This window comes from Pavona decussata, unplaced genomic scaffold (assembly GCF_977016875.1).
Source record: "Pavona decussata unplaced genomic scaffold, jaPavDecu1.1 SCAFFOLD_4, whole genome shotgun sequence".
In the NCBI taxonomy this organism is placed as follows: Eukaryota; Metazoa; Cnidaria; class Anthozoa; order Scleractinia; family Agariciidae; genus Pavona; species Pavona decussata.
This window is the reverse complement of record NW_028145428.1, coordinates 1,192,501-1,213,000: the sequence shown is the minus strand read 5'-3', so window position 1 is coordinate 1,213,000 and position 20,500 is coordinate 1,192,501. Positions and strand designations below refer to the sequence as shown.

Sequence of the window (20,500 nt, the reverse complement as noted above, 5' to 3'; positions counted from 1 at the left end):
CGATTTGCAATGTCAGAAATTAAAGAGGAAAATACATATATAACTGTATATTTCTTCTCTTCGGTTTTGCCTCATCTTCTTTCAATAAGTTCTCATTAATTTAATCAATTCCCGCCGCAATTTACGTGTGCCGGTCATGAAACGTGAATTTCATTTCTCTGAATGATTAGCTGGATGCTCCCTGAGATTGAAATTTCAGGCATTTCTCAAAAATTTTAAAAGCATTATTCCATAAAACTATATCATTCAATGTTATAGTTATATTATTGTCACTACATTCTATATTGCTTTCCCATGAGTCTTCATTTGCGTGAGGTCAACCGCTGTACGCAGTATAACATTGGTTAACATCAACGCTCTGCCCATTCAATAACTCCTCCAAGGTCGCGGCAACAACAATATTAATGATATAGAGTAGCCGAGTATCAATGGATACGAGTCATCATACGGATCAAATCACCAGTATTTTATTTAATGTATGCATGGTGCACGTATATTGTTTATAGATCCAGTCACTACCGTCTTGTGCTCTCTGTCAGTGCTTGCTGAAGAAGTCCCATCTATTCAGTCCAAGAGTTTGCAGATTTTCATATTGACATATAAGTTGGACGAAGCCATGTTGAACAGTCGCACAAACCTTGCATACCCCAAATTAAGTGAACGTTATCCCTAGCAATCGCCGTTTCAAATTTCTTAACTCACTACGCTATAGCATATGTTTTTAGAAATCAAACTGATAACAGCTGTATTACACGATGGCTCAATGGGACTAATTTTTGTAAAAGGTTTGTGCCCTATAAGCACTCAGTAACAACCCACACTTCCTTCTCAGGGGGTTTTTTGAATCGAAATCAGGCGAAAACAGCAAAGAGGAATTAACTCTCTGAATTGTGCGATCGGTGTGTCTGCTCTACAGCAAATTTATTCATTTTGCTACAAACCAGGCGCTGGTTGTTCAAAAAGTTGATAATTCTATCCAGCGGATAAAATGAGCTCCAACCAAAACATTTTATCCGTTGGAGAAAGTCATCCGTTCTTTGAACACAACTGAGGCCTGACAAACAAATTTCCAATTTAAATAATTAATGGCAATTATCATAGGCACCCAGTGGTTAATTTCGGTGGATATCTGTTCGGAGGGCCTTGTTCGCTTCAGAAAGTCGGATTTAGTTGTAAGAAAAACGAAGTTTTCTTCGCCAAAATTTCACCTCCCAATTCCGTAACCTGACTGGAAAACTAATTCATTTCGTCTTCGGAGGGGCAAATATGTAATTAAAAGTGCGAAATAAGTTCGGCTAGCATTTTGTCAAAGCCAATAACAGCTCGTAAATTCACGGAAAGAGATTCCCTTCCCTAAAACTTTCGGCAATTTAAATTTCCAGTTAAAGCATCCGAACCTATCAAATTGTGTTAGCTTACAGAAACATGCCTGGGAACAGTGGTAAAAAATACGTTTAATTAAGTTAAATTGTTTTCATTGGGTGCCCCTTATTTATGTTTGAAACGACTTATGTTTAAGAAGAGATCACACAAGGAATTGTTAGGAGTTATTAGATTGAAAATGTAAATGAAGAAAAACATATGTCCTACAGTGTTGCTTCGTGCTGACATAATTATTTGGAGGATTTGGTTTGTTTCGTACTTGTTTCTACGAGGACGATCGATGCCAGTTGAAAAGAGGAGAGTTCAGTCAATTTTAAATTGCTCTTCATTATCACTATCATCCCTTTTATTTCACTTAACAGGGCAACAAATCTATGAAGTCTAAAATACTAAATTATTTATCCTCAAGAAGATATTGCAAGCTGTGAGCACGGCTAAAGTACCGGCTGCAAAAGAACTTCTCAGAAAACTGCAGAGGTGAACAAGGTTTGATTTGTGTTATTTTTCATACATAAGGTAACTAAAATATATCCAATTGTGTTTCAAAACGAATACATTGAAGCAGGTGGACAATCTTGACATTAAAATCAATTCACGTTACTGAACCACGCGCGAAAAACTGTAGTAGATAAACCTGTCGCTGTTACGTAATTCAAATTATCTTGTGAGAGAAATTATGTGCAAAATGAAAAAGTACTGTATGAGCTTTCACTGGACTGAAGCAAGTAAAGCAAAGGAAACAGAATTGGTGATAAACATGTTGCAATGGTACTCCAAATAACAAAGGGGAATTACGTACTTTAGTTAAATCACCGCTGTAGTCATCTTTCTTTGAAGCAGTAATTGAATTGTATTACATAACTTCGCGCAACACTGTTGACCTGCTAATGACGTTACTTTCACAGCTAAGACACTTTCAAAAGACAAGAGAATCCAGCCTCATCCTTAATCATGTGGCAAGAGTTTGTTGACAGCACAACTTTACATGGCCTGAAATTCGTCTTTATTAAACGTCACATTTTGGTTCGCTTAATCTGGGTTGTGCTACTGATGACCTCAGCTGGGTACTACATCTCCACAGTTTACAGAGCTTTCAACAAATACTATAGCCGCCAAATCAACACTGTAGTGAGCAAAAAATACCTCAAAGAAATTGACTTTCCAGCTGTCACGATCTGCTCCCTCAACGATTTTGCTAAAAGCAAACTATACATGAAAGATGATGATCCACAGTTTCGATCCAGCGGTTTAAACATCAGCTCGTGCGCTGTCACTTCAAAAGTGCGACAAAATCGACCCTGTGGATGGTCTGTGCTTTGTACTTTGCCTGATTATGAAAACTTAACCCTCGCTATTCCAAACTGTACTGATAAATATAAACAGGAACTTGTAGATGCAATGCAGCAAGTTCATCATTCTATCGACATGGAAAGTTTTTATCAATGCTACAGTCAAGACATAAATGCTCTCATTGGACCCTCATGCAGGTTTAACCTGTTTGAATCTTGTTCAGCAAAGGACTTTGTCCCCGCGTTAACCCCATGGGGGATGTGTTACACCTTTACCTCAGGTACTACCGGCAAGATTAAAAAAGTGGACACTGGTGGAACTTCCTTCGGACTATCGGTCATGCTCGATGCACAGACACAGGAATATAGTTTTGGGAAGTACTCAGTTGGATTCAAAGTGCTGATTCATAGGCAAGGAGAATTTATCGACCCATGGGAAGGAATCAACGTAGGACCAGGACAACATGCTGTTATAGCTCTAACCCAGACAAGGGCGCGAATTTTTTTTTTTTTTAACCTGGAATTTTTTGGCAAGCATAGCAGCCTTAAAATGTCTGCCTCACACCTGAACCTTCAGTGAGTTTCATTTGATACGTGTGCCCGTATTATAGCAGCAAGTAAATAAAAAATGGAGATGGAGAGCAATCAATCAGCACTTTTAGTTAGCACTGATGCCAAGCTTATTGCCTAGTAAGTTTTTTTTAATCCCTTCAAATGTATACAAGTGAGCAAAAAAGTACAACGGGAGAAAAAATAAAAATAACTCTTTTAGGGTAAGCAGAGAAAAAGGGCAGAGCTAATGTACTACTTTTTTAGTTTAAGAATCTGGAAAAACCATACGCTACCAACTGCACTATGGAAACTTTGAAGACGTTCCCCATCTACACAGCAGAAGGCTGCTTTCATGAGTGTGAAGCCGAGGAGATACTCAGGAAGTGCGATTGTCGACTCCCCGGGTACAAGGGTAAGAGAGTGAAGTGTTCCATTCTCTGTTTTTGTTTTTTGTTTGTTTTAGTGTGTGTGAAAAAAAACTCAAACGACTTTTTATAGTAAATACTACAATCGAGAAATGCGATTTTTCAAAATGTGGTTATTCTTAAGTTAAGATTGAGTGCAAAGACTGTTGACAACAAATACGTAAGGATGAAGAACGTGGACATTTTATGGCATGTATCCGAAGACATTATTCATGTCGTAGTTTCTTTAACTTCTGTACCCCCTATACTCCTATATTCTACTACGTTAGAGGATTACTTCTTTTTTGTAAGAGTAAATTAAGAAATATGTTTGATTTTTCCTGCATCTGATTGTAAATCATCGTCTAAAAAACGCTGATTTAGTAAGGGCAAAAACAAGAATATCACCAAAGCATGTCGTAAGGAGTCGTTTACTAAGGGAAAAGACATAGTGAGACACAAGTCAGACCAAGGGAGCTCATACTAAAAACTTTCTACTAATGTGACAGTTATTCCACTTAAAACGGACGCCTTTCTCTAATGAATCTCTGTTATGTTTTCTCTGTAGATGGTCTCAAGATTCACACGTGCATATCAAAGAAAGACATAACCTGTGTTCACCAGATTGGAGGTGATTTATGATATTTATTTACTACCCAGCCTTGTCAAGTTAATAAGTTGTTTGGTTGTATGTTTGTTTGTTTGTTTGTTTGTTTGTTTGCCATTAAACATAAAAGCCCGGTTTGACGTTTGGCGTTTTCTGGCCTTCGTTACACTATATTAGATTGATATCACGTCAAGTAACAGCGGCAACCATAACGAATTTACAATTATAAGCAGTGTTTAAAAAAAAGAGGTTGAATAAATGAAAGAGGTATTTTTTAAGTCACTGACACAGGCAGTTGACTGAACAAAATACATCTATCACAAGCAATGTCGTTTTTCAATCAAGAGCAATAAGCGGCATATTTTCCTAAATTGGTAGAAATACATATGCTTTGCCCAATTTCAATATTTATAAGTGACGCAAACAGGGATTTGAGGCAAAACGTACCTCTTTACGATGAAATTCAAGGTCATGTGGACTCCAGCCATTCTCACTGACGAGCCTGGTGTTTAAATGTCTCTACGTTTTTCTTTGATACCTCGATGTGCATGAAAGCTTCACTACGTTATTTCAGAATTTTACTGCCTTGGAGGCTCGGAAAACATATTTTCTATGCTCCTAGCAAGGGACTGCTTTGCTATATCATTAAGCTGAATTTGCGTTGTTAACACTTTTTTTGTACATAGAAAATTTAGATATGAAGGCCTGTAAATGCGAAGTTCCCTGCTACCAGACTACATACACCACTGAAGTGTCTTATTCAAAGTTCCCGGATCCTGGTACCGCTAAAATGCTGCTACTGGATGGTTACTCACGTGACCTACAATATCAAAGGTAATACAATACAATACTTATTGAACACTCCTGACAGGAGGTAGTGCAACGTGTTAATCACGGTTTAACAATTATGTTTCTTGAGAGAAGAGGTGTATTAAGCTCAGCACTTAGGTGACATCGATTACTGTGCGCAATGTTTGAAGCACTTAAGGAGGATGTAAGGATTTTTCATTATTGCAGTGTTTGTGAAATGATGAAAGATGACAAAAAATTGTATGTGATCATGTGGACAGACTATAAACATCTTTGCAACACTTGAAAGCTAGTTCTGACGTCATAATGGTTACCATGACAACAGGTCAGCTCTACAAAAAGGCCCTTTAAATTTCAGTTTTTGCAAATTATCTGAAAAAAAACTAAGTCGATTACCTACCATTTTTATTGCTTTGTTGGAAAGCACCCTAAATTTTTTAACTCCTCTGGTAATATGATAAAAAGTTATCCAGTAGATCTTATGTTATGGTCTAATGTTTGAGTGATGTTAAATGTCGTTTATTTTCGCTTCCAAAACTCTTATAAAACAAATGTTGTCCTCAACGTAGATTGGACTGAAAATGCGCATGGATTTATGAATGAGATTTTCATCCAGTATAGTTATGCCATTTGCAGACTCTTTTTAACAAAGGTTATCTCTTATTTTAACAACTGGGTAAAAATTATTATGAAAATGTATTTCTATCGTAAGTAAAGGCGAGAGTATTCGAAAGTCGTTAAGGTCAGGTAGACTGAAAATGCACACAAAAGCAGTGAGCGACGCAGTGAAATTTTGTTGTTGTTGTTGTTGTTGTCGTTGTTGACCTCGTTTTGTCCTGTTGTTCTTTTTTTGCCAGAGATAATCTGGTGTTATTGCAAGTGGGACTGAAGTCATTGAGTTATGAACTGGAGGAACAGCAACCAGCTTATGATAGCAACTCACTGTTTGGTAAAGAATTAAAATAACTGCACATTTAATTCATGGACGGATATACCATGGACTATTACGGTTGGTTGGCTCTTAAAACGATCGGAATCTGCACTTTGAATGATTGTAAATAATGTCTAAATTGTAAATTTATTTTGAAAAGAGGAAATAACATTCAAGTGAGATAAAAATAACATTTTATGATCACCTATATGATATCCATTCTAGATTTCATGACGTCATACGGCTGCCGCTGTTGTTAGTAAGGAGAAATTCTTTAGTATGAAAAAATTGGTAACCGATGACGTCATGAAACCAAAATGGCAGCACCCGGCGTTAATCAACTCTTTTTTTTTTTTTTTTTTTGAAGAGAAAAATGAGAATGATGTTGTCCCGAGCGGGAATCGAACCCATTGCTAGTCGGGCGTGATGACCACTACACCACCGAGGCAACCACGCTGGCAACGTGGACATGTTGCGAAGTGTGTAGTTTTTGTCTGAGTTTCATTGCTTTTCACCAGTTTCATCAAAAACTAGGAAAATTATGATGCATTTTGTTTTGATAGTTGGCTGTTCGTTTTCATTGTTGTTTTTGTTTGGGGGAGGGTTTTTCTTCTGGAGGCGCAGTGGTGTAGTTGTTAGCGCGTTGAATTGTTAAATGGACTTTCAGTCGGAAAATCGTAGGGTCGGTAGTTCTAGGTTAGGTTGGTCTCTAAAATACTGTGGTATTTCCTAGGTCAAGAAACTTTGCTCCACATCGTCTTTCCTCGCACAGGTGTATAAATGGGTACTGGCAACATACTGCTGGGGGGAGGGGGTATCCCTGCTTAAACGAAGCAATATGATACAACAGTATTTTATGCCCAAGATTAGAGCGGAGGGGGTTTAACATAATAAAAAAATTGGAAAATGGAGGCGAGTTGAAAAAAACATTTTGGCACTTTGAAATCTTTAAAATATCGTACAGAAATTTGCAGAATCACAGCGTTTCGATTCTTGCTCAACATACTTTGTTTCACGTCGTAGGTGAGATTGGAGGTAGTATGGGATTGTTCCTTGGGTGCAGCTTATTGACCATCTGTGAGTTCATTGACTGCCTGGTCCGTTTCCTAGCAACGAAAGCTTGTCAGGTAACTCACCCAGCGTCACCTGGAACAACACACAGTGAATAAAGAAAACAATGTAATAACAATGCACTAAGCTCGGCTGTGAAAGAACTCGTAGAGTTTGTATCTAATGAAAGTCTCCACGGAGCTGTTCTCTTTGACCACTGCACACTCCGTCGAAAACCTAAACACAACAAATCGGCTAAATATCCAGCAGACGTACTATGGCCGAGTTGAAGCCATAATTCAGTTCCGAGGATAAGATGAAACTATCTGCCGAATGCTGCGTTTAAGAGGCCTTCTAAATTTTGTTAAACATTTACCATACGAAACATCAAAAAAGTATCCCGGAATGCCGAATGCCGATTAAAGAATGAACACTTCTACCTTATTGTACCTTAAAGATCTTGAGGCATGGTAAACTCCCTTTACACTGTATGCCAAATACACGGAATATATCAGTAATCAACCATATAGGCACCTGCACTGCAACTTCATTCATTTTCCTAATTTGGTTATATATTTTTAACGTAATAAAATGTTAAAACTAACGACAAGTTCTTTTATGTTAATTGTCAACTACGACCCATATTGGCCCGATTTATACTAGAGACGGATAATCCGTCTGGACGAACTTGGGCAAGAATTTTTTAGTTCGTTGGATAATCCGTCCGTGTATAAATACGGGCAACAGACGGATTATCCGTCAAGACGAACTATCTGCTTAGTTTGTCTTGGCAGACGAACTAAGGTGGATAATCCGTCAGGACGGATAATCCGTGTGTGTTTTAATGCAGGGACAGACGAACTTAGATGCCAGAATCAACACCTCGTTACATAAAGCCAGCGGTCTCTTAGCAGTAGGACACAAAATGTGTTCGCATAAACGAAATATCTGAACAAAGGCCAGAGAACAAAGATGGCGGGGAATCCAGCATAATCCGTCTAGTATAAACGGGACGAACCATTAGACGAACTAATACTGTGTTTTATAGTTCGTCCCGTATTTATACTAGATGGATTAAACGACCAGACGGATTATCCGTCTCTAGTATTAGTTTATACGTTCATAGTATGCAGTCGAACCTGTCTTAAGCAGTCACCCTCGGGAAATTGCTGAGTAACCGCCAGTACAGGTTGCACAGAATACACATCAAGCACAAAAAACATTTCATTTTACGTTTGGTAACTTAATGTACAGTTTATGCACAAAAACGTTCACAAAATCACTAGCTCGGTTAAGAAACTGCAACGATAAAATGGTATGACAAAGAAGAACATTGTATAAAATGGACTAATGAAACATTAAGCCAAGATCCTTTGGTCAGTATTACAGGTAGTTAGAAATTCAGTTATCTGACAGGCTATTCTTTACCACGGTTTGAGTGGTTTCCTTTTACCAAGTGACCGTTAAAAACAGGTGACGACAATAGCAACTGCTCTTTGGGATTTAGTAAAGGGTGATTGCGACCGTTCAATACAGGTGACCGCTCAATTGAGGTCAAAATTACAGTAATTAGGGGAAGTAATTTTTCTGACTTTAACAACTGACCGCTTAACAGAGGGTGACTGCTTGATACGCGGTGCCGCTTAATACAGGTTCGACTGTAACATGGTTAACTAACATTTAATCTTAGTCTTGAACCTTGAGAACAGCCACAAATGTATGTTTATATGTACATAGCAGATCTTTGTCGTTACAAAACAGGTGTACAGTAAATCCGAAACAAAAACCTTCCAGAAGACATATAATGTTGCTTGCCTTCCAAGGAGCTTGGTATTCTCCCACGTTTCCAAATGTAGCGAGCTCTGTTTCCAGTGCAGCATTGCGTCTTTTTTCCCAGGTTTACCGCAAGAAAAGGAGACTTAAATGTCTCCTTTTGTTATAAGCCTTTTCTCTTTTATACGTCACATTCACAATAAGGCTCCCACCCGACCTGTCCTACCCCATTCAGTAAAAAGAATTTAAAAAATAATGTTTGAGTTATTAGAGAAACGCTATAGAAATGTTACAAATAACTGAGATTGTAGAGAAGGCCAATGGTCTTAACGTCAAAAACTGTCTTTGGTTGGAGCTGCAGAAATGAAATTTTAGTTACTTCGTATGAAAATTTGGTCTTGAATTTCCACGATAAATATTAGTTTTAGGGTACGGATGATTGTATGTTTGACTGTACGGTAAAACAGACCATTTACACGTTAAATTCAGTTTGTAACTTAATAGAATTCTGGATTAGTTCTTTACTTGTAATGTACGATTTTTGCCTTAGAGTACGTGCAGGCCGGCATTGTTAACAGAACTTATAAGACCAAATATCGCCTTGATATAGGAATGCTATATCCTTAAAATTATTGTCCCTTTGCAAATGCATTCTCAGCATAATTGTAATGTTAAAGAGTAATATTTTTATTAATAACCCTCTTTATCAACTCTCGAGCTCTTGAAAATGGAAGTAGTTCTGATACTTGAACCACCTTAAAACCTACACTTAAGTTCCGCTGCCCACTGGCTTGTTGGCTTTGTTGTTTACACTTTTTTGTCAATTAAGCCAAGTTAACAAAAAAACGAAGCTCTTCGGTTGTAAAGTTTTCAAACAAAGTAAAGATGTGTCATCCACTTACTAACTAAACCCTTCCCAGATTGTCTTGTGCTAATAACAATTTCCTTTGGAACAGTCCAATATTTTTTAGAATAAAAGTTTTGAAGAAGAGTTCAACAACAAAAACGGAGCACAGTAATGCAATGATTAAAACACACAATCGTACGAATATTGACAGCTTGCACGCGATGAATAAATTTAATTTACAGACTGCAACTTGATTTTCACTCCTTTGGCCAGAGCTTTTGTTATTATAATTTCAAACCGCAATTTTTTTACCAAGAGCTTGAAGTTTGACGCAATTCAAACATCATCGGTACACCAGAATAGGTGGCTTCCGGTGGTATCTATTGAAGAATATTTACTCACACGTAATAATGAGACATTTGGCGGGTCTTGTGTCTAATCGTGCATATCGCCTCTCATGGCACAGCGAAGCAAGCGTAGTGCGATTCGCTATGACATGGAGTTTATAGAAACTTCGTTTTTACGGTTTTGTTTACTTGCACTCGCCTCACAACATCTTAGCACGTGGAAGGCTTCAGCCCAAGGTAGGTTTATAAAGGGAACAAACTTAATACAGCGAGATACTGATTGAATATTATTTATACTGAACAGTGAATCATGTTAAAAAGTTTATTGTAAGTGTTTGTGTTATAACAAACTTCGCCCGTCTTACTTACAGGATAAGAAATCGATACTTGGCTCGCCAACCGAGTGCTTTTGAATTGTTGTTTCGATAGAAGCCAAGTGGAAAGTCGACTGCAGCGATTTCAAAGAACAGTCGCCCTTACTTGAACTTCTTTGTTTAGAGACTTTTTGACAATGTGATCCCTGACTGCCTTGTGGAATCATAATTACTCGTTTCTCTTCTAACCTCTGCATTATTCTTTCTTAATGCAGACAGGGAAATAACGTGTAACAAATTGTGTCGTTCCTCAAAAAGTTAAAATCGTGGAATAGCGGAGACATGAATATTGATTGTTTGAACAGCTAGAGCATTGAATGGTGAGCAATTTCAGTATTAATTAAAGCTGTGAAGGAATTGTTAATTGGTTTCCAAAAGTTTTTATACATACGTATACGGAGGAAAATGACTTGATATTTTTGACATCCTGTATACACACGAAACTTATGTTAAGCAGCAAATCGCCGATTGTTATTTCCCAATGAGCCAAAACAACGTAAGCCAGTTTTTGAATTCGTGTTCAGGTAACAAAAAAATTGATGTGATTTCACTATTCAGCATATTCAGCCTTATTGACCTGTAGCATTTCTCTGCCGCAATTACATCGCGTTTAATTGCATTTAATTACAATCTCGAAATTATGAAAACATTAAAATTCGTTTTGTCTCGGATACTTTTTATTTCTTTTTCTTTCTTTTCGTCCTTAATTTAACTAGTGACGGGTTTCCATTTTAAGTGTTACTCACCAAGAAGCTTATTCGACCATGAAACCGATGCTAATTCCTCAACGATCAAAGGTTTCTTGTTTGCGGTACATGGTGAATAAAACCACGCAATTACTGCCGGTTCATTTTTTTTTATGCGTCGGTCTCTTTAAAACGGGCATTAAATTGCGTTATAACATAGCAATTTTGCTGTAAATTCATGAGACGATAGACGATGGATCTGTAGACATCTTACAGAACACATGCCTTTACTTTTTTATTAATTTTGACATTAAGCAAAAATAACAAAAAGGACTGACTTCATGCTGTTTTGCATGCGGCTCAATTCAGCGGAGTTTGACCAAATGCAATGAAATGGTTGAATCGGATCTGTTAACTGTCTGTGCACATATACCTAGTAAAGTATTTCTAAAACTACTTAAGAGGCGTTTAAGTATATTTAACAAGGAGGGAGAAACAAAGTCTTCAATACAACCATTATTGAAATTTGTCAAGGGCCTCTGCTAAATCATATCCATGCCTCTGCTCAAACGACGAAAAAAGGATCCCCTTATCAAATATTCCCACGAGTATTTTACTGGAAAATACACCACTTGTAAAATTCATACGAAACTACATCCGGGACCCGAGTGGTGTATTTTCCATATCCTTACAAGTAAGGACATTGATGACATCATTTCCCCCTTTTTTCGGTTGTTTGTGCAAACAGTCAGTGAAAAAACAAAAAAAAAGAAAATTACACGGTGGCTTGAAGATTTGAATTTTATTTTCTCGTGTTAAAAAAATAGTTTGTCTTTACCACTCGAAAATAAAATTCATATCTTTGCGCCGCCGTGTAATAACCTCTATTTATCTTCTCTAGAATAAAGTTAAGTTTACAGGGAATACCTTTTGCTGATTTTGTTTGGCGGCGTTAGCATTAATTCCTTGTACGTCTCTCGTATACCTCAGTAGTTGTATCCCATATAGTTGTGCCGTATGTTGAATACGAGCCCAGAGAGCGAGTCAAAATACGAATAACTTAACTAATACTAATACAACTAACGTATTACAACTAATTAGTATAACTAAGCTAATACTAAACTGCTACCAAAACTAATAAACTAATACTAAATACGTTTCTCGTGCATTTTATGTCCATTCTATTTATACCGATAGTTGCGTTTTGCAGCGCTAAATTTATCAAGGATCACAAGTGTTGAATTATCCATCTCGTAAGATAAATCATCACATAGCTCAATCACTTAACTTCTAAGAAAACGTGTCTTCACAATTATAGTATAGCTTAAAATTTTGGTTTACTGCAACAGGAACGAGTCGAAATTGATCAAAGAACAGAAATTCTTGTCACCCTCTTTTAGCAGAAAAACCATGTGAAGACGCACTTGAGGATTGCTCTTATTACTTCAATGCTGGCGAGTGCGAAAAGCACACCGGAGTTACAAGACAGTACTGTCCGAGAACATGCGGCTACTGTGAGTTGACAATCCCTAATCATCCTTTGCTGTAAATCTCTTTTAAACCGTCTACTTACCTTCACAAACAGTGCCGGTTATTATCCGTTAAAGAATGTTTCATCAGTACATGTAGCAGCTTGAATTTCTTTATAATCTTCTTACATTTACTCATTTCTGACCTTTTGTTTTTCTTAAAAGTCTTATATTTTGGCGCTAGTCATAATAAAAACATATGATTATTTACCCTCGAGCAAAGTCGCCGTCGATCTTCTCACGGTCCAATCCTTTTTTTTTTTTTTTATGTCAAGATCGACGGCGACTTTGGTTGCAGTGTACCGGCTGCCACAGTTCGCTTTGACATGTATCAAGTCTTGTTAACTGCTGGATTAGAAAATGACTTCACTTTGCCTTCTATATTCTGTTATAATATACCAACTAGCGTTGTTTTCTCAAATAATTTTAGGTGCAACACCTCCACCGACAAGACAGCCAGGTGAGTTTAGCTTGTCTTTTACATAGCTTTGTAGCGTTGAGAGCAGTTTCAACTGAGTCCGTTTAATTTCGGTCGGCATAGTGCTACCAACGCTGGGTTAAACACAATGGTATTTGTAAAGTTGTAATCATCATCATTGGGCTAGAGAAAAAGCGGCGAAAACTACATCAAAAACACAGATACCACTTTGCATTGTCTTGTCATTCAGCAATCCTTGCCGGGTTGTACACCAGCTCAGTTGGGACAGTAGCGCTGGTAAAATTTTGAGATGATCAACTTAGCACACTTTTCACCGAGCCATATTTTTGCAATTCTTAAGAATAATCGAGAAATCACGGGATTTTTGTATAATTGCATCTAAACTAAGTGGATTTCCTGAAGTTGAACCTTAATTATTCTTCCCCGTTAGGAGTAAGGAGCAAATAATTTAGGCAACCAAAATTATGAGCCTAGTACCAAGAGGAGAGAAAATAAGTTACATCATGAAACGAGATAACATTGTAAGAAATCGCACTTCTCTATTTACCGAAGAAACAGAGAAGAAATCTTCGCAGACGACGTCTTAAAATGCCATGTCGTCTCTGGTGCCTCGTGTTTTTTCACCGATCATTTTTCACTGCGCAAAAGTAGATATTTCAGGAACTTAGTCTGGAGTCGACCACTCAAATGTTTTCCTCTTTTACTTAGGATTCGGTAATTTATTACGATGAGGAAATGTAAACAGGCGTTACCAAACACAGGAATGAACAATGGAGAGTGATAACATGGAATGAAACGGAATGCCCGGGTCATTTCGGTTCATTCCGGCACAATCAAGTTTTCAAGTTTTCGTTCAATGTATGGGTGCTTTCAGCATCAAGATTGGCTGATATACACTGGAACCCGATTAACACGGACGCCAATAGAACATGCAAAACTGTCCGTATTCATCTGGCTGTTCGTCAAGATTTAGAGGGCTCTAAGAATAAACATCACCGACACAGGTTTTATGTATCAGTACAAAGGCTAAAGCATACAGTTTAAAAGCAACGGAATGATGCTCAATGTCTTAACTGTAACTTAAATTGAAACTGAAGAAACCTTACGCTCATTCAAATAGTCTCGCTCTAAAATTAATGTTCTCAGTGTCTACAAACGCGACCGACAACGTAATCAATCAAAATAGTTTGCGACTTTGCTCTGCTCTTGACATAGACAGATTGAAAAATTACACAATTTATACAGTGTCCATAAAGCGAGGTGAACTTTGTATGAGAGCGTGTCACTCGGGTAACAGAAAAGTATCAGTTGTCCGTATAAGCGCGGTAATGTGAGAGAAAATATATGAGCTTATCGTTGGGACAAGCACAACTAGCTGTCTGTAATAGGCGGGTGTCCCGGCGTAAAGCGGTTCTGCTGTATTAAAAAGTGAAATCGAAACCACGGAAGGACCTCTGGGTAATTGAACAGTCCAAATCATTAAAGTTTCGGGCTTTTTCCTTTCATGGGGTCAAATTTTTCGATTCCGGAATATTCCGTGCCTCGTTTTCAGTTTCAAACTTGCAATCCCATTGGTAGGTCAGAAAAAGTGCGCGATGGCCCCCGAAGGCAGCAAAATGGAAGTTGGAAGTTTGTGGAAATGGAACGAGAGTTTTTCGTTCCAACCGGTTTGAAGTGGAGTAAAACAGAAGGTCGTTCATTTGTTCTGAAAATCTTCCGTTACATCAGCACGTTAATTTACTTTTCAACCCCGATAAACCGAAAATTTTAGCTAAATTGAAAGAGGCCCTTGCCCGATACTCCTACTTAAAGACAATTAAGAGTACAACAGTCCTACAACCACGACTTCTTTTCTAGCCTGCACAAGAAGCGATCGTTCATTACTTTTTAGGGCGAGCAGTGGGCGGAAACGCCCAAACAAAACCCTCACAGTCAATTTTTTTTTTATCTGAAAACCCTTGTCAAAAAGTAATCCCTATGACCGGAGAGTGGTCGAATTAGACGTGGTTCCATTTTAAAGCCATTAAAATTGTCAATCTCAGGAGCCAATGACCTGGAGTCTCCCGTACCTTTTTAGCTTTAGAAACAGGTTCCTGCAAAATAATCTTGTTTCCGGTCATGGGCTTCTGTCACTCATTATACGCTTTGTTCTGTTGTTTTCCTCAGAGTGTAAAGACCTCTTATCAGACTGTGCAACATTGATCGAGTCCCCGTCCCAGTGCCATCCAGCTAAAGACTTTTTTACCAAGTACTGTCCAAGAACTTGTGGCTACTGCGGTAAAACATTGCTTCCTGTATGGTATTTCTATAAGTTATTGAACAATAGATTTGTCTTTCATAAATAGTATTTGCCTCTAGAAAATGTAAAGGTAGGGCATACAATAACTTCAAATTTTTAGGTTTTTTGCTTGCCCAGCATTGTAACTGAAGCGCCTTAGAACTATAAGTGCGCTACATAAGTATGAGTATGATTATTAGCAAGTTTTTTTTATCATCACGTAAAATTAACCACTGTTAAATAATATTCTAAAAAAAGATTGAGCTTTTAGCCTGCGTGCAGGTTCCTCCCTGCAGATAAAAAGCCACGTCCACTCCACGACGTCATTACTATACATGTTCTTGGTCTTTCCGATGAGGGTTAAAACGGGGACATCCACGATGCCCACGATGATTTGATAGGAATTAAGCCAACTGGAAAAACAAATCTAATTCGTAATAGTTTAGGGCTGTTTAAGGGTTCGACTATACAATGTTTCACCATGTAATTGTTTTCATAGCGTTGTTCTTTTTATCTTCACAGCATGTGACGATATTCTGCCGGACTGCATGTCATACGTTACCAATCCAGACCAGTGTCAGTCATCTCTGTTTTTTACCAAATACTGCAGAAAATCTTGCAGTTTCTGTGGTAGGTACATTGCTTCTCACGATCAAAGAGTGAACCTGTCTCGCTGTTGCTATAATTTGATTTTGACTCATGATCTGTTTCATTTGATTCAACGTTGAGCACATGGGCTTTGCAGAGGTTCTAAACCTTCAAAACCTTTTTAGTTTTCTTACCTAACATCTCTTGCTTTTAGTGTGTCTTCTTAGTCTTCTGAGTTTACATTATAGTTTTGTGCATTTCTACGTTTTAAAACGTAGAAATTTTAAAACACCTTTGAACTGAAAATAGATATCTTTTTTTTTCTTGCAAACTCGTATGCCCATGCCAAAATTTTAAAAGAATATGAGGAAAGAGCATATCATTAGTCTTTCAGATTGCTGCATTCCGTTTGCGTACTAACTAATCTGGCTGGCCAGTTCTGACTAATGGAAAGCACCCTTAGATTTTAAACATTTCTGGGGAGCATGTCCCATGACCCCTCTAGTTGGCTGGTGTTGCAGTGCTCTATTTAGACCCCCCCCGCCCCGGTAAAAAAAAATAGTAATAATAACACTCCGTGCAGCTCTGCTGGTGAAAGCGCTCTGTAGGTTTTCCTTCCTTGAATCAAACCAGATGTTCCGAAGAAAGATTAGCTTCTGGCTCTAAATCATTTATAAAATTAATTACAGTCGAACCTCTCTATTACGGACACCAAAGGGACAGGAATAAGTGTCCGCATTATAGAGGTGTCCGTTTTAAAGAAGTACTAGTCTTTATATGGATTTAGTTGTCTCAGGGACTAAGTCAACTGTCCGTAATAGAGAGGTGTCCGTATTAAAGAGGTGTCCGTAAGAAGAGGTTCCACTGTATCTAAAAAAAAAAAGGATACTTGTAAACTGCTTATTGCTTACAAACTTACATATTGTATTCAACAGAGGACCAATCAGCGCTATCGACGATTACACCTAGTGCGTTATCTTCGCCATCTGCAGAGTCTTCAACAACTGAATATCTAACAGCTCCAAAATCTTCAACGATCTCTTCACCAGCTCCAAAATCTCCAACAACTAAATCTCCACCAACTCCTCCATCGCCACCTCCGTCCCTAAGTACACTGCGGCCTACTGCACCACCCACCAACCCTCCCACAACAAAGCGTTTAATTCCACCCGGTCCAATAGGTAAGCCTGGTTATTTTGCGTGCCTATAGGCGAATCTTTACTGATGTAATTTTTTACGTTTAGCCTCGTGAGCATGTGTCAAAACATGCTTCGAAGCGAATGGACAGCATAAACTGAAATAGGTCTGTCACATTTAGTAACTTGGGTGAATATGAGTGTGAGATGTTGAATATTCTCGGCGAAATTTGCCAGAATGCTTGGCCACCTAGGCAACATTCTTTGTAAAATCTTGATTCCGTGTTAAAGTTTATTTGAAATTTGTAGAGATTACTAAGCTTTCCAAGCTCTTTCAATTGTAGGGTGCGTTTTATTATTATTAGCTAGTTTTGTCGTTTATGCTAATGTATTCTTATCAGGCTAAAAATCCTCTTGCATTTCACATTATTTAAAACCCTATCCAAGAAATGCGGCTAAAAAGCAAATAAACATGCATGATCGAGCAAGAGCAGGTAGTTTCTCACTACGTTTCCAAATTTTATTTCTCCACGCCAAGCTAAACTTCAATGTTTAGTTACATGTTTGAAGTAACTAACAAAACATCCACACTAAAATGTCTTCACAAGGTACAGAAAAAAATTATTCGTCTCATGACTTTCTCAAGATACCAAGACTCAACTACTGCATTGTTCAAACAACTAAAAATACTAGACATATTCCAGCTTAATGCTTTTCTAACTAGTCTTTTTATGTACTCACAAAGAGCAAACATGTTACCAAATACTTTTAACAACTATTTTGTACAAAACAGACAATTTCATCAGTATAATACAAGATCTTCAGCAAAGTTACATATTCGGTATACTAGAACAAATTATGGAAAACTCTCTCTGAAAGCTAGAGGTGCTAAATTATGGAATAATCTCCCTGATGAGGTGAAAGATGCTAAATCCTACTTTTCATTTAAGCGGAAAGTGAAGCAGATCTATTGCTCAGACATCAGTACATAAAGTTTAAATTACCGACATCGCCATCACAATCTTTTACTACTATAATCCTAATATTAATCTTAATATTAATTAGGTACGTATATATATTTGACAGCTATCAAATTATATAACAATAGAAAATATTAAGAAATAGGGGATCCCCTAAAGAAAAGTTTGCAAAAACTTGCTGGGATCTCCTGCCAACAATATATATGTAAAATGTAGAAAACCTATTGATTATATAAAGATTGGGGCAAATAAAAATGAAATGAAATGAAATAGAAAACAATCCATAGATATTTCATAACGTGGAGGATAAAATTAGTAAGATCTTTATCTCCAATAAGTGCCCTCCCTTGAGGTTTTTTAAAAGTAGACTTAGCTACACGAACGCTTTATAAACTCAAGCCTTTATACGGGACCACCTCTGTTCTTTCCACGATGTCTGTTATTCAATTGTACTGTGGTATGTAGGCAAACTAACGCTAACTGTGGCTTCCCCTTAGGTTGTTCCGACCTCCTCCCTGAGTGCGCCTCCGAGGTTAAAAAGAATCCAGGATCATGTAAAGACAATGAGGAATATATGAAGGAGCACTGTCCTGAATCGTGTAAATTCTGTGGTATGAAAAAAAGAGAGAAGTACTGACATGTGTAGAGCTTATGAGTAAAATGTTTTCAATATCATACTGATTTAAATTGCTCACTTATGTATTTACCATACCATGGCCTACCATGCAACTTTGTGTTGTATCTCTCCACTTAACGCTCCCTCTAACTGTTCAGCAATGATGATTGAGATTACACTTGAGAATTATTATTGATAAACGATTCACTTCACTCCAGTTAAGTGTTGTTTTTTTCTTTCTTTTTTTTTTAACTTCGCCGAGTGAACACATCTTTGCTGACAAGGGGTTAACTACAGGGAGCAAAGCTAGAATAAACGTGCAATAAGCTGTCTTGATTTAGATTGTTTCGTTCAAGTAAAGTTTGCTTTCATCCGGCGCCGATGGTGCCAACGCGAGAGGCAGACCTTCGTTTACTATGGTGAAGAGAATAAAGCCAGCCGCGTTAACATACGTGCTAACTACGATAAAACACTACTAAAAAAAAGTCCAAATGTGACCTTAGCAAATTGGTAGATCGGTTTAGATATAACCGTTGTTTGTTTGTTTCCTTGCTTGCTCCTTTTTTTTTCCGTTTGTTAATAATAAAGAACCCGCCGCGGTATGCTTGATCACAGTTACGCCGACACAACTTTTAAGCAGCTGGGTTCGAATCCACTATTGTATGAAGCCTGAATTGTTTTCAAGCTTTCTTTCTTTTCGTAGCTGCTTAAGTTGCGTACGTAGCTGAAATGGTCTCTAGTTTGTTTTTTAGTTTTCTTTGGGTGACAGAATTCAGTGAATCTCGTAAGTGAACACTTCTCATTACAAGGCCAACAGAACAATGAACACTCAGTAAAATTGTGCCGTAATTCCAACTGATTTTTTGCAAATAAGAGCCGGATCATTTTTGTGCTTATAAGACTTCAGTATTGAACTGATCATGCATTTCTAACAGAGGTGGATCCATATTGTGAAGATAAAATGCCAAAGGATTGTATGACTTTCCTCGCAAGAGACAAGGAATACTGCAAGACCAATCCTGACTTTATGAGGGAGAACTGTGCAAGGAGTTGCGAATTCTGTGGTAGGATAAACGCACAAAACTTAATTCTGTATCTTAAACTTTCTTTACTTTGTATTAGTTACAAGGGTTTTATTGATTATGACCTCGAGCTCTTTTAATAGGTTCAACGAGTTATTTTAATTGCTAATTATTGTATTTTTTTTTCTCCAGTTTTTATGTTAAACATTTCGTTTAAACAGGACCTACATTGATAACAGTAGTATTACTAATGTAGTCTCCTGTACAAACATACTTTGTTATTATTATTGTTATTATTTCATTATTTATAACCATAGTACATAAATCATACACGTACATTATGTTGCAATTATGTTCAGCCGCCTATCTGGTAAAATATATGAAATAACTCTAGTGGGCGGTTTTTTTGCATTTAGTGATTCAATGGTTTAGTTCCCAACTATCTGAGTAGGAATCTTGTTAAGTGTTTCGACATTCATGGGCTCTGTTATGAGTACGAGAAAATACACATCCACAAGCTTCAACTTCAAGAGCTTTTATTACAGTACTTTTACTCCACACGTGATCCTTAAGATCACATTACAATACCTTGCACAGGACAACCAACTTATCATAACATCCCCCTTCTTAAGCTATTTAGCTGTCATAATGAGATCATGCTGATACAAGTGAAAACTGGAAAAAGAAGTTAACAACTCAACTGTAAATGAATCTACAATACAACTATATTACATAACATAATCCTTATGCCAAACTGGAACAGATCTAACCCGAGTAGAGCGACGCGGAGCCGAGGAGGCATCAGTATCGGGTGGGTATGGTTCCAGGTTAGCATCTGATTCCCTAGTTACACTTGGAG

The 20,500-nt window shown here is 37.6% G+C and overlaps 2 protein-coding genes across 5 annotated transcripts in view; both read left to right on the top strand.

Moving 5' to 3' along the window:
- The first annotated feature begins 477 nt into the window (after positions 1 to 477).
- LOC146489680 (acid-sensing ion channel 1-like) lies at positions 478 to 7,620 on the top strand. Its single transcript, XM_085103800.1, has 6 exons — positions 478 to 3,165; positions 3,489 to 3,636; positions 4,197 to 4,259; positions 4,922 to 5,069; positions 5,903 to 5,994; positions 7,000 to 7,620. Exons 1-6 carry the CDS (start codon positions 2,335 to 2,337, stop codon positions 7,143 to 7,145), a joined length of 1,428 nt encoding a protein of 475 aa, XP_084959926.1. The 5' UTR covers positions 478 to 2,334; the 3' UTR covers positions 7,146 to 7,620.
- A 2,325-nt stretch (positions 7,621 to 9,945) lies between these two features.
- The window catches only part of LOC146489679 (uncharacterized), a 23,343-nt gene continuing 12,788 nt past the window's right edge, over positions 9,946 to 20,500 (top strand). Inside the window, exons 1-8 of one of the 4 annotated variants that reach the window (XM_085103726.1) lie at positions 9,946 to 10,230; positions 12,457 to 12,567; positions 13,013 to 13,042; positions 15,188 to 15,298; positions 15,822 to 15,929; positions 16,823 to 17,068; positions 18,501 to 18,614; positions 19,555 to 19,683. In XM_085103726.1, the coding sequence (XP_084959852.1) occupies positions 10,104 to 10,230; positions 12,457 to 12,567; positions 13,013 to 13,042; positions 15,188 to 15,298; positions 15,822 to 15,929; positions 16,823 to 17,068; positions 18,501 to 18,614; positions 19,555 to 19,683 (976 nt within the window). In that variant the 5' untranslated portion in view covers positions 9,946 to 10,103. Of the gene's footprint in view, positions 10,231 to 12,453; positions 12,568 to 13,012; positions 13,043 to 15,187; positions 15,299 to 15,821; positions 15,930 to 16,822; positions 17,069 to 18,500; positions 18,615 to 19,554; positions 19,684 to 20,500 lie in introns of all 4 variants that reach the window. The other 3 variants (XM_085103719.1, XM_085103736.1, XM_085103731.1) reach the window with 3 other exon arrangements.

Coding starts and splice junctions, on each gene's coding strand:
- LOC146489680 (XM_085103800.1), top strand. CDS start 2,335: ATGTGGCAAGAGTTTGTTGACAGCACAACTTTACATGGCCTGAAATTC. Junction 5,070..5,902: donor CGTGACCTACAATATCAAAG/GTAATACAATAC, acceptor TTTTTTTGCCAG/AGATAATCTGGTGTTATTGC. Junction 5,995..6,999: donor TGATAGCAACTCACTGTTTG/GTAAAGAATTAA, acceptor TTCACGTCGTAG/GTGAGATTGGAGGTAGTATG.